General features: G+C 40.0%; 1 protein-coding gene across 5 annotated transcripts in view; it reads left to right on the forward strand.

Annotated features, from left to right (window-relative positions):
* Positions 1–13,196, forward strand: part of ocrl (OCRL inositol polyphosphate-5-phosphatase) — a 115,303-nt gene that overhangs the window by 68,834 nt on the left and 33,273 nt on the right. For all 5 annotated transcript variants that reach the window (XM_072595077.1, XM_072595078.1, XM_072595080.1 and 2 more), the window contains 2 exons: positions 8,962–9,072; positions 12,164–12,329. In XM_072595077.1, the coding sequence (XP_072451178.1) occupies positions 8,962–9,072; positions 12,164–12,329 (277 nt within the window). The remainder of the gene's footprint in view (positions 1–8,961; positions 9,073–12,163; positions 12,330–13,196) is intronic.

Here is a 13,196-nt window from a genome sequence, read left to right on the forward strand (position 1 = left end):
AGCACCACACTGTTAATCCCTGCTCCTGCAGTTGTATCCTCTTGCTATGAAGGACAACATATCATTTGCCTTCTTCACCGACGGCACTTGCACACTTACATTAAGCAACTGGTGTACGAGGACATCCAGGTCTTGTTGTACTTCCTTCCTCAGTCTATCACCATTCAGATAATTGCATTCCTGTTTTTGCTACCAAATGCTACCACATTTATCCATATTATATTGCATGTGCTTTGCATTCGTCCAAATCACACTGAAGGATGTCTATATCCTCTGCCAACCAGTTCTTTGTCTGTGTCAGTATACTATCCCCAGTCCAATGTGCTTTAATTTTAAATGCTAATTTTGCCTTGGCAAAAGCCTTCTGAAAGTCCAAGTAAACCGTCTCTGCCAGCTCTCCTTATCAACTCTATTCCCGTAGAATACACAAGCATGATTTCCCTTTCGTTAATCCATGCTGATTTTGTCCAGTCCTGCTACTGTTTTCCTTGTTCTCTGCTATTAAATTTTTTACAATGGATTCTAGCATTTTCCCTACCACTGACGCCAGGCTAACCGATCTATAATTTCCTGTTTTCTCTCTACCTTTTCTAAATCGTAGAGTGACACGAGGGTAGGGGATATATCAGTAGAGACACACAGACATCTAAAGAGATGTTTCAGAATAAGTATATTCCTACCACAGTAAAATCTCGGCTATCTAGTGCCCCATTACCCAGTATTCTCTTGCAGACTGCAACTGAGAGGAGAAGGTTTCATTACTCTAGGAACTAATCATACATTCTGCAGGTGAAGAAGTTATTTACTTATTGTACTTTCAGTTTATGATTCAATTACTCTATCATTTGTTCAAACCCTCACATCCCCCCTCACAGAGAAAGCCAGTGTTTTCTCACTCTCTCCATGAACTCTCCCTGCACAATAATAATTCTGAAGTTTAGAGCCTGATCCAACAAGGAGTCTGCTTAATTCTATCTTACTCGCACTTGCATTTCCCTTGTGGCAATCACAGATGTGACTGAGCTTTTATTTTTAAGATTAGGTTACTTACAGTGTGGAAACAGGCCCTTTGGTCCAAAAGTCCACACCGACCCGCCGAAGCGCACCCACCCAGACCCATTCCCCTATGTTTACCCCTGCATCTAACACTAGGTGGAATTTAGCATGGCCAATTCACCTAACCTGCACATTTTTGGATTGTGGGAGGAAACCGGAGCACCCAGAGGAAACCCACGCAGACACAGGGAGAATGTGCAAACTCCACACAGTCACCTGAGGCGGGAATTGAACCCAGGTCTCTGGCGCTGTGAGGCAGCAGTGCTAACCACTGTGCCACCGTGAGCTGCAGGGGAGTCCTGAATTTGTCTCTCCTGCTACATTAGGAAGTGGCTGTTCAGTTCCTACTATAGTACCCTTTGGGTCTTCATTTGGTTATCACATCTCCAACACTATCTGTCTGTATATTTGAGATGATGTGGAGGTGCAAGTGTTAGACTCGAGTGGACAAAGTCAGAAGTCACACGACACCAGGTTATAGTCCCAACAAGTCTATTTGAAATCATAAGCTTTCGAAGCACTGCTCCTTCGTTGGATGCAGTGAAGAGAAGTACACAGACACACAATTTCTAAGCAGAGTGATCAAAAGATCATACAAAGGATATCTCTGTGACGGTGCAGAATGTTCTCAAAGGGGAGAGGGATTAGCAGGAGGTCATTGTACGCATTGGACCTAATGATATAGGAAGGGTAAAGTATGAGATTCTGAAGGGAGAAGAGAGAAAGTTAGGCAGGAATTTTAAAAGGAGGTCCTCGAGGGTAATAATATCTGGATTACTTCTGGTGCTACAAGCTAGTGAGGGTAGGAAAGAGGATAGAGCAGATGAATGCATGGCTGAGGAGCTGGTGCAGGGGAAACGGTTTCACGTTTTTAGATCATTGGAATCTCTTTTGGGCTAGAAATGGCCTGTTCGAGAAGGACGGATTGCACCTGAATTGGAAGGGGACTAATATACTGGAAAGGAGATTTGCTAGAGCTGCTCAGGAGGATTTAAACTAGTGGCGGGGGAGACTCAGAGAAATTGTGAGAACAGAGATCAATCTGAGACGAGTACAGTTGGGAAAAGGAACAAGTCAAACGAGCAGGCAGGAACAAAGCAAAGAACAAGGTAGGACTGATAAATAAAACTGCATTTATTTCAATACAAGAGGCCTAACATGGAAGGCAGACAAACTCAGGGTATGGTTAGGAATATGGGACTGGGATATCATAGCAATTACAGAAATATGGCTCAGGGACGGGCAGGGCTGGCAGCGTAATGTTCCAGGATACAAATGCTACAGGAAGGATAGAAATGGGGACAAGAGAGAAGGGAGAGTAGCATTTTTAATAAGGGATAATATTACTACTGTACTTATGGAGGATATTCCTGGGAATACATCCAAGGAAGTTATTTGATGCGAACTGAGAAATAGGAAAGGGATGATCTCCTTATTGGGATTGTATTATAGACCCCCTGATAGTCAGCAGGAAATTGAGAAACAAATTTGTAAGGAGATTTCCATTATCTGCAAGAATAATAGGGTGGTTATGTAGGGGATTTTAACTTGCCAGAGATAGACTGGTTCTGCCATAGTGTTAAGGGTTTAGATGGAGAGGAATTTGCTAAGTGTGTACAAGACAGTTTTCTGATTCAGTATGTGGATGTACCTACTAGAGAAGATGCAAAACTTGACCTACTTTTGGGAAATAAGGCAGGGCAGGTGACTGAGGTGTCAGTGGAGGAGCAATTTGGGGCCAGCAACTATAATTCCATTAGTTTTAAAATAGTGATAGAAAAGGATAGATCAATCTAAAAGTTCAAATTCTAAATTGGAGGAAGGCCAATTTTGATGGTATTAGGCAAGAACTTTCAACAGTTGATTGGGGACAGATCTTTGCAGGTAAAGAGACAGTTGGGAAAATGGGAAGCAGTCAAAAATGAGCTCACAAGAGTCCAGAGACAGTATATTCCTGTTACGGTGAAAGGAAAGGCTGGGAGATGTAGGGAGTGCTAGGTGATTAGAGAAATGGAGATTTTGGTTAAGGGAAAGAAGGAAGCATATCTCAGGTATAAACAGCAGAGATCAAGCAAATCCTTAAAAGAGTATAAAGGCAGTAGGAGTGAACCTAAGAGGGAAATCAGGAGAGCAAACAGGGGACATGAAATAGCTTTGGCACATAGAGTTAAGGAGAATCCAAAGGAATTTTATATTAAGGACAAAAGAGTAACGAGAGAGAGAATATGACCCCTCAAAGATCAGCAAGGCAGCCTATGTGTGGTACCATAGGAGATGGGAGAGATATTAAACAAATATTTTGCATCATTGTTTACTTCTGAGAAGGACATGGAAGACATAGAATATGGGGAAATAAATGGTGAAATAATGAAAAATGTCCATATTACAGAGGAGGTGGTGCTGGATATGTTAAAACACAAAAGTAGATAAATCCTCAGGACCTGATCTGATGTACCATAGGACTATGTGGGAAGCTAGGGAAGTGATTGCTGGGCCCTTTGCTGAGATATTTGTATCATTGATAGTCACACGTGAGTTTGGCTGACATGGTTGCCACTATTTAAGAAAGGTGGTAAGGAAAAGCCAGGAAACTGTTGACTGGTGAGCCTGACATTGATGGTGGGCATGTTTTTGGAGGGAGTGCTGAGGGACAGGAATTAAGTGTATTTGGAAAGGCAAGGACTGATTAGGGATAGTCAGCATGGCTTTGTGTATGGGAAATCATGTCTCAAATTTTATTGAGTTTTTTCAAGAAGTAACAAAGCGGATTGATGAGGGCAGAGTGGTAGACATGATTTATATGGACTTCAGTGAGGCATTCGAGAAGGTTCTTCATGGGAGACTGGTTAGCAAGGTTAGATCTCATGGAATACAGGGAGAACTAGCCATTTGGAAACAGAACTCGCTTGAAGGTAGAAGACAGAAGGTGGTGGTGGAGGGTTACCTTTCAGACTGGAGGCCTGTGACCAGTGGCGTGCCACAAGGATCAGTGCTAGGTCCACTGCTTTTCATCATCCATATAAATGATTTGGTTGTGAGCATAAGAGGCATAGTTTGCCGATGACATCAAAATTGGAGGTGTAGTGGACAGCGAAGAAGATTACCTCAGATTACAACAAGATCTTGATTAGATGGAACAATGGGCTGAGGAGTGGCAGATGAAATTTAGTTTAGATAAATGGGAGATAGATGCTGCATTTCGGAGAGGTGAATCAGAGCAGGACTTATACATTTAATGGTAAGGTCCTGGGGAGTGTTGCTGAACAAAGAGACCTTGGAGTGCTGGTTCATAGTCCCTTGAAAGTGGCAGGTAGATAGGATAGTGAAGAAGGCATTTGATATGCTTTCCTTTATTGGTCAGAGCATTGGGTATAAGTTGGTTCAAATATTGTGTGCAGTTCTGGTCTCCCTCCTGTGGGAAGGATTTTGTGAAACTTGAAAGGGTTCAGAAAAGATTTACGAGGATGTTGTCAGGGTTGGAGTATTTGAGTTACAGGGAGAGGCTGAATAGGCTGGGGCTGTTTTCCCTGGAGTATCAGAGACTGAGCCTTATAGTGGTTGATAAAATCATGAGGGGCATGGATAGGGTATATAGACAAAGTCTTTTCCCTGGGGTGGAGGAGTCCAGAATGAGTAGGCGTATGTTTAATGTGAGAGGGGAATAATTTAAAAGGGACCTAAGGGGCAACTTTTTCATGCAGAGGTAAGTGTATGAAATCTGCGACCAGAGGGAGCAGGGGAGGCTGGCACAATTACAACATTTAAAAGGCATCTGGATGGGTATATGAATAGAAGGGTGTAGTAGGATGTGGGCAAAGTGGTGGCAAATGGGACTAGATTATTTTCGGATATCTGGGCGGCATGGATGAGTTGGACCAAAGGTCTTTTTCCGTTCTGTACATCCCTATGACTTTGTGACTCGAAACGGTGTGAGTGGAAAGTCGACAGGCTAAATAACAAGTCTCTGCAGGTGGTTACTCATACCGTCTGACATTTTTGATCACCTGCAGAGTCTTGTTATTTAGCCTGTCGACACTTCACTCACACAGTTTGTACGATCCTTTGCTCTGTGTGTCTATAAATTCTGTCTGTGTGCTTCTCTTCACTTCATCTGATGAAGAAGCACTGCTTTGGAAGCTTGTGATTTCAAGTAAATGTGTTGAACTATATCCTGATGTCATGTGACTTCTGACCTCATCTATTTGAGAATTTCCCTGAACCCCCTCTAAAGTTGGCAAGGCAGTTTCTGCTTGCCAAACTTTGGGCTCAACAAACAAAGGTATGCCTGCTTCTCATTTACATTTTCCTGCCTTGTTTTGAGAACTTTGCGTCTCAGTTTACCTCTGAGCAAAAAGACTATGCTAGCTACACTTTGACTCTTTCAAACTCTGCTGTTCTTGTTCCAGCACCTTTTCTGGTTCCTGAACCTGGGGTCTATCAGTTTCAGGTACTTGTGGGGTGTCAGCACCATTTCTACTGTCTTTTGGATTGTTACAAGCAGGGCTTTTAGAGTATCAATTTCCCCAGCTTGGTTTCTGTTGGGTTGGGCTGGTACCCATTCTGTCACCAGTCTTTTTGCGACGCCGTTGCTCATTGGCTGGTGAGTTTTGGCTGCTTTACATCTCATAACACTACCCAGTAATGGATAGTGGGAGGCTGTTAATGAGCTGTTTGTTTTAATGAAGGAGTTTCCACCTCCCTGGTCAAATCAGTTGAATACATCATAAGAAATGGATACAGAAATCATGCTGGCAATACAGAACTGACATGGGGTCTCTGAGCTCAAAACATTAAATCTGTTACCTCTCTGCCGATGCTGCCACTCGCTGTGTTCCTCCAACACTCTGCTTTTTGCTCAGATTTCTAGCATCTGCAGTTCTGTGTTTATTTTGGGAAATGAATAATTATTACCTCTGTAGGCGCAATGTATGTCGAAATGTCTCTTCTAGTATTGAGACAGACTTGGAAATGGAGAATCTGCATTCTCTTTGTTTTGATGCTTTTTAACATGTGCACATGATGACAGTTGTGAAATTCCACAATGGTGATCTAGTTAGCTATATCTTTCTGCAGTCCAATGCTAAGAAATTTCCTGTGCTTAACCAACTTGTATGTAATAAGAGCTGCAACAAGTATTTTAAAAGTCTCGCATGTCAATTTTTTAAAATGTGTGGAGCGTACCACATGGGCATCCCTTTTAATTCTTGAATGAGTTGTTATTTCAGAATTTTCCAATGAAAAATATCTGTTCAGTTCATCTACCATTTGTTTATGGTTTGTCACTAATTCCTAATATTAATTACTAATAGTCGTTTTCTATAGGACTAATATTTGCTTTAAACTTTTTCCTAAATATCTGAAGGAACATTTTTTTTCTAGCTGTTTTTAAGCTGATTTTTCTCTTATTTTAATTTTCTCTCCTTATTAACCTAATAGTCATTCTTGCTTTTTGTATATTCTGTGCAATTTCCTTACCTACTATCTGTCTTTGCATGATTGTATTTTTGAGTTGAAACTGTTTGACTTTTTTTAGTTAACAAAGGATGCGGGTCCTTCAGAAGTTTTTTACTTGTTGGAATATGGCTATTCAATGCTTTCTGAAATATACCCCCTTAAGTGTTTGACATTGCCCCTTGACTGATCCATCCCTTAACTTAAATTCCTTCTGTTATTATAGACCCACCTCCCTTTAACAAAATGTAAAATCCAAGAAACAATATTGGCTTTGCCTGATGATTTTGAACATAACTTCTTTAATAATTGCTTCTAGCATCTTCCCTTTGACAGATGTAGTTTCATGCGTTCTGTATTTTTTTTTAATTAAGGGAGTTGTATTTGCTATGTTTAAATCTAATAGATCCTTGCCCAAATCAAAAGTGTTTAGAAAGTTAAAACCAATACACCAATAAAGGAAAGTATTCGAAATGCCTTCTTCATTATCCTGCTAAAAACAATGACTGCAGATGCTGGAAACCAGATCCCTCATCTCTATCCAAGGCCGTAAAGGAGCCTTCCACATCCATCAAAGTTTTACCTGCACATCCACTAATATCATTTATTTTATCCGTTGCTCCCGATGCAGTCTCCTCTACATTGGGTAGACTGGGCGCCTCCTAGCAGAGAGCTTTAGGGAACATCTCCGGGACACCCACACCAATCAACCACACCGCCCCGTGGCCCAACATTTCAACTCCCCCTCCCACTCTGCCGAGGACATGGAGGTCCTGGGCCTCCTTCACCGCCGCTCCCTCACCACTAGACACCTGGAGGAAGAACGCCTCATCTTCCACCTCGGAACACTTCAACCCCAGGGCATCAATGTGGACTTCAACAGTTTCCTCATTTCCCCTTCCCCCACCTCACCCTAGTTCCAAACTTCCAGCTCAGCACTGTCCCCATGACTTGTCCGGACTTGTCCTACCTGCCTATCTCCTTTTCCGCCTATCTCCTTTTCCGCCTATCTCCTTTTCCGCCTATCCACTCCACCCTCTCCTCCCTGACCTATCACCTTCATCCCCTCCCCCACTCACCTATTGTACTCTAAGCTATTTTCTCCCCACCCCCACCCTCCTCTAGCTTATCTCTCCAGGCTCTCTGCTTTTTTTCCTGATGAAGGGCTTTTGCCCGAAACGTCGATTTCGCTGCTCCTTGGATGCTGCATGAACTGCTGTGCTCTTCCAGCACCACTAATCCAGAATTCCTCACTATCCTATCTACCTGAGACTCCACTTTCAATGAATTATGAACCTGCATTCCAAGGTCTCTTTGTTCAGCAATAATCTCCAGGACTTTACCATTAATTGTATAAGTCCTGTCCTGATTTGCCTTTACAAAATGCAGCACCTCGCATTGATCTCGATTAAACTGCATCTGCCACTCCTCTGCCCATTGGCCATCTGACCAAGATCCCATTGTACTCCGAGGTAACCTTCTTCGCTGTCCACTGCACCTCCAATTTTGGTGTCATCTGCAAACTTACTAACTATACCTCCAATATTCGCATCCAAATCTTTATATCTTGAATATTTCTTTTAACCACAGTAGTTCGATCTGTCCTTGGAATTTTTCTTATTTTTGGAATGTATCTATTCTATGTATTATGAAATATCTCTTTGAATGTCTGCTTCAAGGAATGCCTATCCTTTAACCTCATATGCCAATTCATTTTAGCCAGCTCTGCTTTCATTCCCTCATCATCACCCTTATTTAAGTTTTGAAGCACATTTCTCTTCAAGTTGAATGTAAAAAAAATATATTATATATGCTGCTACTTTGGGGTGCCTTTGCTATGGAATCTTTAATCCTATCTTGTTGCACAATACCATGTCTAGTACAGCATTGCTAATTGGAACATGTTATTCTAAGAAACTCGCCCAAAAATATTACCCAGACCGCAGTGTCCCACCAACCAATACCCATTTCCCTACACCTATCTCATTTCTAAAGGGTTTTAGTTATGAGGAGAAGTTGTCTAAACTTGGATTTTTATACTGGATGGGCGGAGGTTGACATGCGATCTGATAAGAGTTCTACAAAATTATGAGAGGCATAGATAGGGTGGATGATGTGGGGAAACGTTTTCACACAGAGGGTGGTGGGTGGTACTGGAATGCACTGCTAGTGAAGCCGAAGGAAGCAGGCACATTAGCAACGTTTAAGACATATCTTGTTAGGCTAATGGATGGGAGACGAACAGAGAGACATAAACCGCACACGAGCAATAAGTATTGGATCAAAATAACAGTTAGGAATTGGCAAAGGCTTTGTGGCTGAAATGCCTGTGCTGTAATGTATACAAGTGTTTTAAAATGTTATAAATACAGAAAGCAAGTAGAATATATCTAGTTCTTAAAAAAAAATATATCCACAAGAAGTGCCAGGTTAACCTCTTCCATTCTGCTCTAGGTGAAAATTGTAGATGAGCAGAGATACAAGAAGGTGTTTGAAGATATTGTTCGAGTGATGGATCGGATGGAGAATGATTTCTTACCTTCTTTATGCCTTAGCAGAAGAGATGTAAGTGCGTAGCTGCAAATCTTGTAGGAGCATTAGCAGCTCTTTCTACAATGTTGCTAATGTTTGTAGTAAGTTTCTAAATGCATGTGACCCATAAAAACGTCTTCTTTTATTTTATCTATATGGTTTATAAATTGACTTTGCCGGTGTTGCTGCCTGGCATTATCAGACTTGCTCCTGGACCTATTAAAAGCCACTATTTGATTTAAAAATAAAAGGATTCTTGTTATTCTGTCATGCAGAATTCTAAAGTGGTAAAATTAAAGAAAAATTTTGAACTACTAACATCAATCAGCATCTGTGGAAAACCAGTTAACAGTTCTGGTCAATGAATTTTCATCAGCTTGGATTGAGGAAGCAAAAGTGCAGGGATTGCATTTTTTTTGCACTTGCATGGCAAGGTGCCTTTGAAAATGAAGGTGTTGCTTATTATAGGTCGCTCTGTTATAACGTGACACTTGTGTTCCTGTGCAACCTCGCACTATAGAAAATCTCACAATGGAAAACAACTATAGAAAATTATGCTGTAGAAGATCAATAATAGAAAATCGCTGTAGCCATTCAGTAGAAAGTTTGTGTTATCCAAAAATGTCCAGAATTCCTCAATCATGTTTTAGCTAATTCACACTGAACGACCTGTATAATACAGACCTTGTGTTAGGTTATTCTTCCCACACTTTCAATTGCCGAAAATCTAATAAGTTTCTGACTTTTCCCAGTTCTGTTTAAGGAAGATCAACCTAAAGTATCTACCCCGTTTTTCATTTCATACATAATGCCTATCCTACTAAGTATTTCCAGCCTTTTCTGTTTATTTCATTTTTCCAGCATCCAAAGTATTCTACTTCAGAACAAAGCAATCCTTTTTTATAGAATTACTTTATTTCCATTCGTACATTGTACCACCAGTTGTGGTCTAATTACTGATATCACTCAGATTGTCTCACAGTATCTGCACATAATATAGAGAACCATGCAAATGAGAGAAGCTGCAAAGCATCTATACATTTTAACACCCTTTATAAACTGAGGCTGGAACATTGAATTGGGTTTAGCATTCAAATTGTCCTGTCATTTAGGAAATGAAATTTCTGTTCTTTGGCCAGTGTTTCTGGGATACAAAATTATCCAGAGCTTTGTACTCTGTACATAAATATTTTGTCTTGAACTCTTAAGTTTTCCTCCTCCTATTCATTTTTGATTATTCTTTGGTGTTTTTTATTCTGTCTAATCCTCTGAACTGCCACCTGTCTTTGCATGATTATATACCTCTTCTTTATGTTTGATACTGTCTTGAACATTTTTCATGATGATTATAGATGGTAGATCCATCCTTGAAATTTTTCTTATTCTTTGGAATGTAATTATCCCATGTATTCTAAAATATCCCTTTGAATGTCTACATTTGTATGAAGCTTATCCTTAATGTTCAGCATTTTGAATTGTATCATAGAGAATGTCCTTTAAGAATCAGTGAAATTCTAACACCCATCTCATACAGGAAGTCACTTTTTATGTAGATTTGAGAATGAGTATAGCAGTACAAGCCATACCAGAGCTGTTAAGAAACAGCTTCCCTAAGAGATATTTAACGAACCAGATTGACTTTTACAACAATTATCTTGGTCACTGTTTCATTAGTTTTCATTTCAGATTTGTTTCACTATTTGCCATGATAGGTTTTGAACTCGTTTCCCCAGAATATTTGAGTTTGGGGTTCTGGATTACTAAGCTAGTGACATTACTACTATGCTGTCACTTCCTCAACAATGTTCAGCATCATTCATGATTGCATGGATGCTGTGGCAGTCCATCATCTCGGTGTTCAGCAAGACCTGGACAACATCAGGCTTAGGCTGTTTAGTAGCAAGTAACATTCACACCACCGAAGTGTCAGATATTGACCATGTCAAACAAAACTGAATCTAATCACCATCTCTTGATGTTCATAAGCATTACCAGGGCTGAATTTCCCCATTATTAGCACCATTGTAGTTACCATTGACCACCTGAATTCAAACCAGCCATATAGATACTGTGGCTACGTGGGAGGTCAGAGGCCAAACATTCTGTAGTGAATGACACACCTCTTGTCTCGCCAGTGACTATCCATCACCTGCAAGTCCCAAATCAGGAGTATAATGTAATACTTTGCAATTGCCGAGGTGAATGCACCTCCAACAGCACTGAAGGCACTCAATGCCATCCATGATGTAGCAACCAGGGCCAGCTTCTCTACATTCAATTCTAGTTCAGAAATTTTTTCAATAAAGTATGAAGAGTTTGAGGATTGTCAAAGTCAATCAGCTTAGCATCAACAAACTTTACATTGTGAAAGACAGAATCAATCTGCATCTCTGTGCTCAATGCAACAATGTTCTGTTGCTCCTTACAACTTAATGTGTCAGTCACTAGCATTAGCCAGACTAATTCTTAAATGGTGAATTTGGTATTATCTTGTGGAATAGATAAATTTTCATATTCCATGTAGGAGATGGCCATGCTTTGCAGGCTGTTAATCTGGTTAAACCTTTGAGCTTTATGGAAGTGGCAATGTTAACCGATACAGGTCAGTTATTTCAGAATCTTGAGAGGATGAGGCATAATTGTAATGTCACTGGTTAGTATTCTGTAGGCCTAGACTTTGCTTTAGGGATATGGATTCAAATTCTGCTATAGCAGCTGTTGGAATTTAAATTCAGTTAATAAATGTAATGTAAAGCTAGTTTTAATAATTAAAATAATTAACTATTTTAAACAAACACAGTTGTTCACCAGCGATCTCCTTAGGGGGAGAAATAAATCTATCACATTTACCTAGCCTACATGTGATTCTAGACCCACAGCATTGTGGATGATACTTAACTGTCTTCTGAAATGGATTATGAAGCCACTCAATTTGAGAGCAATTAGGAATAGGCAACAAATGTTTGCCTTTCCAGCAATGCCCACATCCTATGAAAGAATAAAGTAGCCTGTAACTCTATTTTTAAAATTGCATGAGTAATGTTTGCATTGTTTTTGAAATAAATGGAATAAAAGAATCAATAAGACACTCCTGTTTTTCTTTATTTTACTTTCTTAATTCCAGTTTACCTTTGAGGATGTTAAGTTCCGACAGCTGAAAAGGGAAAAGTTTCAGATAACCAATGATGGGCAGGTGCCATGTCATTTCTCCTTCATTCCTAAACTAAATGACAGTCATTACAGCAAACAATGGCTGCGAGCAGAACCTTGTGAAGGCTACCTCGAGCCGAGTAAGTAAGAATATTTTTAAAGTGTAGTAGTTCAATGATATGGTGCTATCACAGGTTCTAGTAGCCCATGTTTTATTTGAACCTAGAAATAGTTTTACATTTAGTCCTTAAGGCTAAATCATAGGTATCGTTTAGAGTTCCCAGTTTCAGTCTAACCGTTTTTTTCACTAAGTCTTAATCATAACATTTGTATCACAGCATAGAAGACTTCAGGACCCCGTGTTTCTGTAGGTTCCTTTGAAAGTGTTCTCTAATTTCAGTCTCACTTCTGTGTTCTTTTTTGTAACCCTGCATTTTTTTCTTCTGCTTTAATATTTTAATGTTAACCTTTGGAGAAAAACGGAAATCGCCAAGTTGTATGTGTTGCCAATTGACAGCTTTTTCACTTCCAGCACCATTAACACCCCAATGGTACTGTTGAGAAATAGAAGAGGGTCTTGGAGATGAATAAACCATCAAGTATTATACTTAAATCTCCAATATTTCTTCCGATTGTGGACTGCTGGTTACGCACTTAAATTTTACAGTGACTTGTAGAATTATGGTTATAATGAATTCATGTTCTTTTCAGCCTATGACTTTTCCTCCTTCGTTAATAGTTCTTTAGTCTCCATGAAGACATGAAGGTATGCAAGACCTGGCACACGCATTAGTGACAGATTTTGAGTTGATCTTTTAAATTTCTGCACTTTAGTAATGCTACATAAATATAAGTTGTAATGTTAATTAGAAGTAAAATTCATAAGTTAAAATCTAGTTATCCTCTGTGTTTCCTTTTTATGATCCCTAACAGACCAGGACAGTACTCCAAATTACCTTTTTAGAAAAGATTGCCACTCTGTATCTATTTGTATGTCAATGTTAAGA

This window comes from Chiloscyllium punctatum, chromosome 25 (assembly GCF_047496795.1).
Source record: "Chiloscyllium punctatum isolate Juve2018m chromosome 25, sChiPun1.3, whole genome shotgun sequence".
Lineage (NCBI taxonomy): Eukaryota > Metazoa > Chordata > Chondrichthyes > Orectolobiformes > Hemiscylliidae > Chiloscyllium > Chiloscyllium punctatum.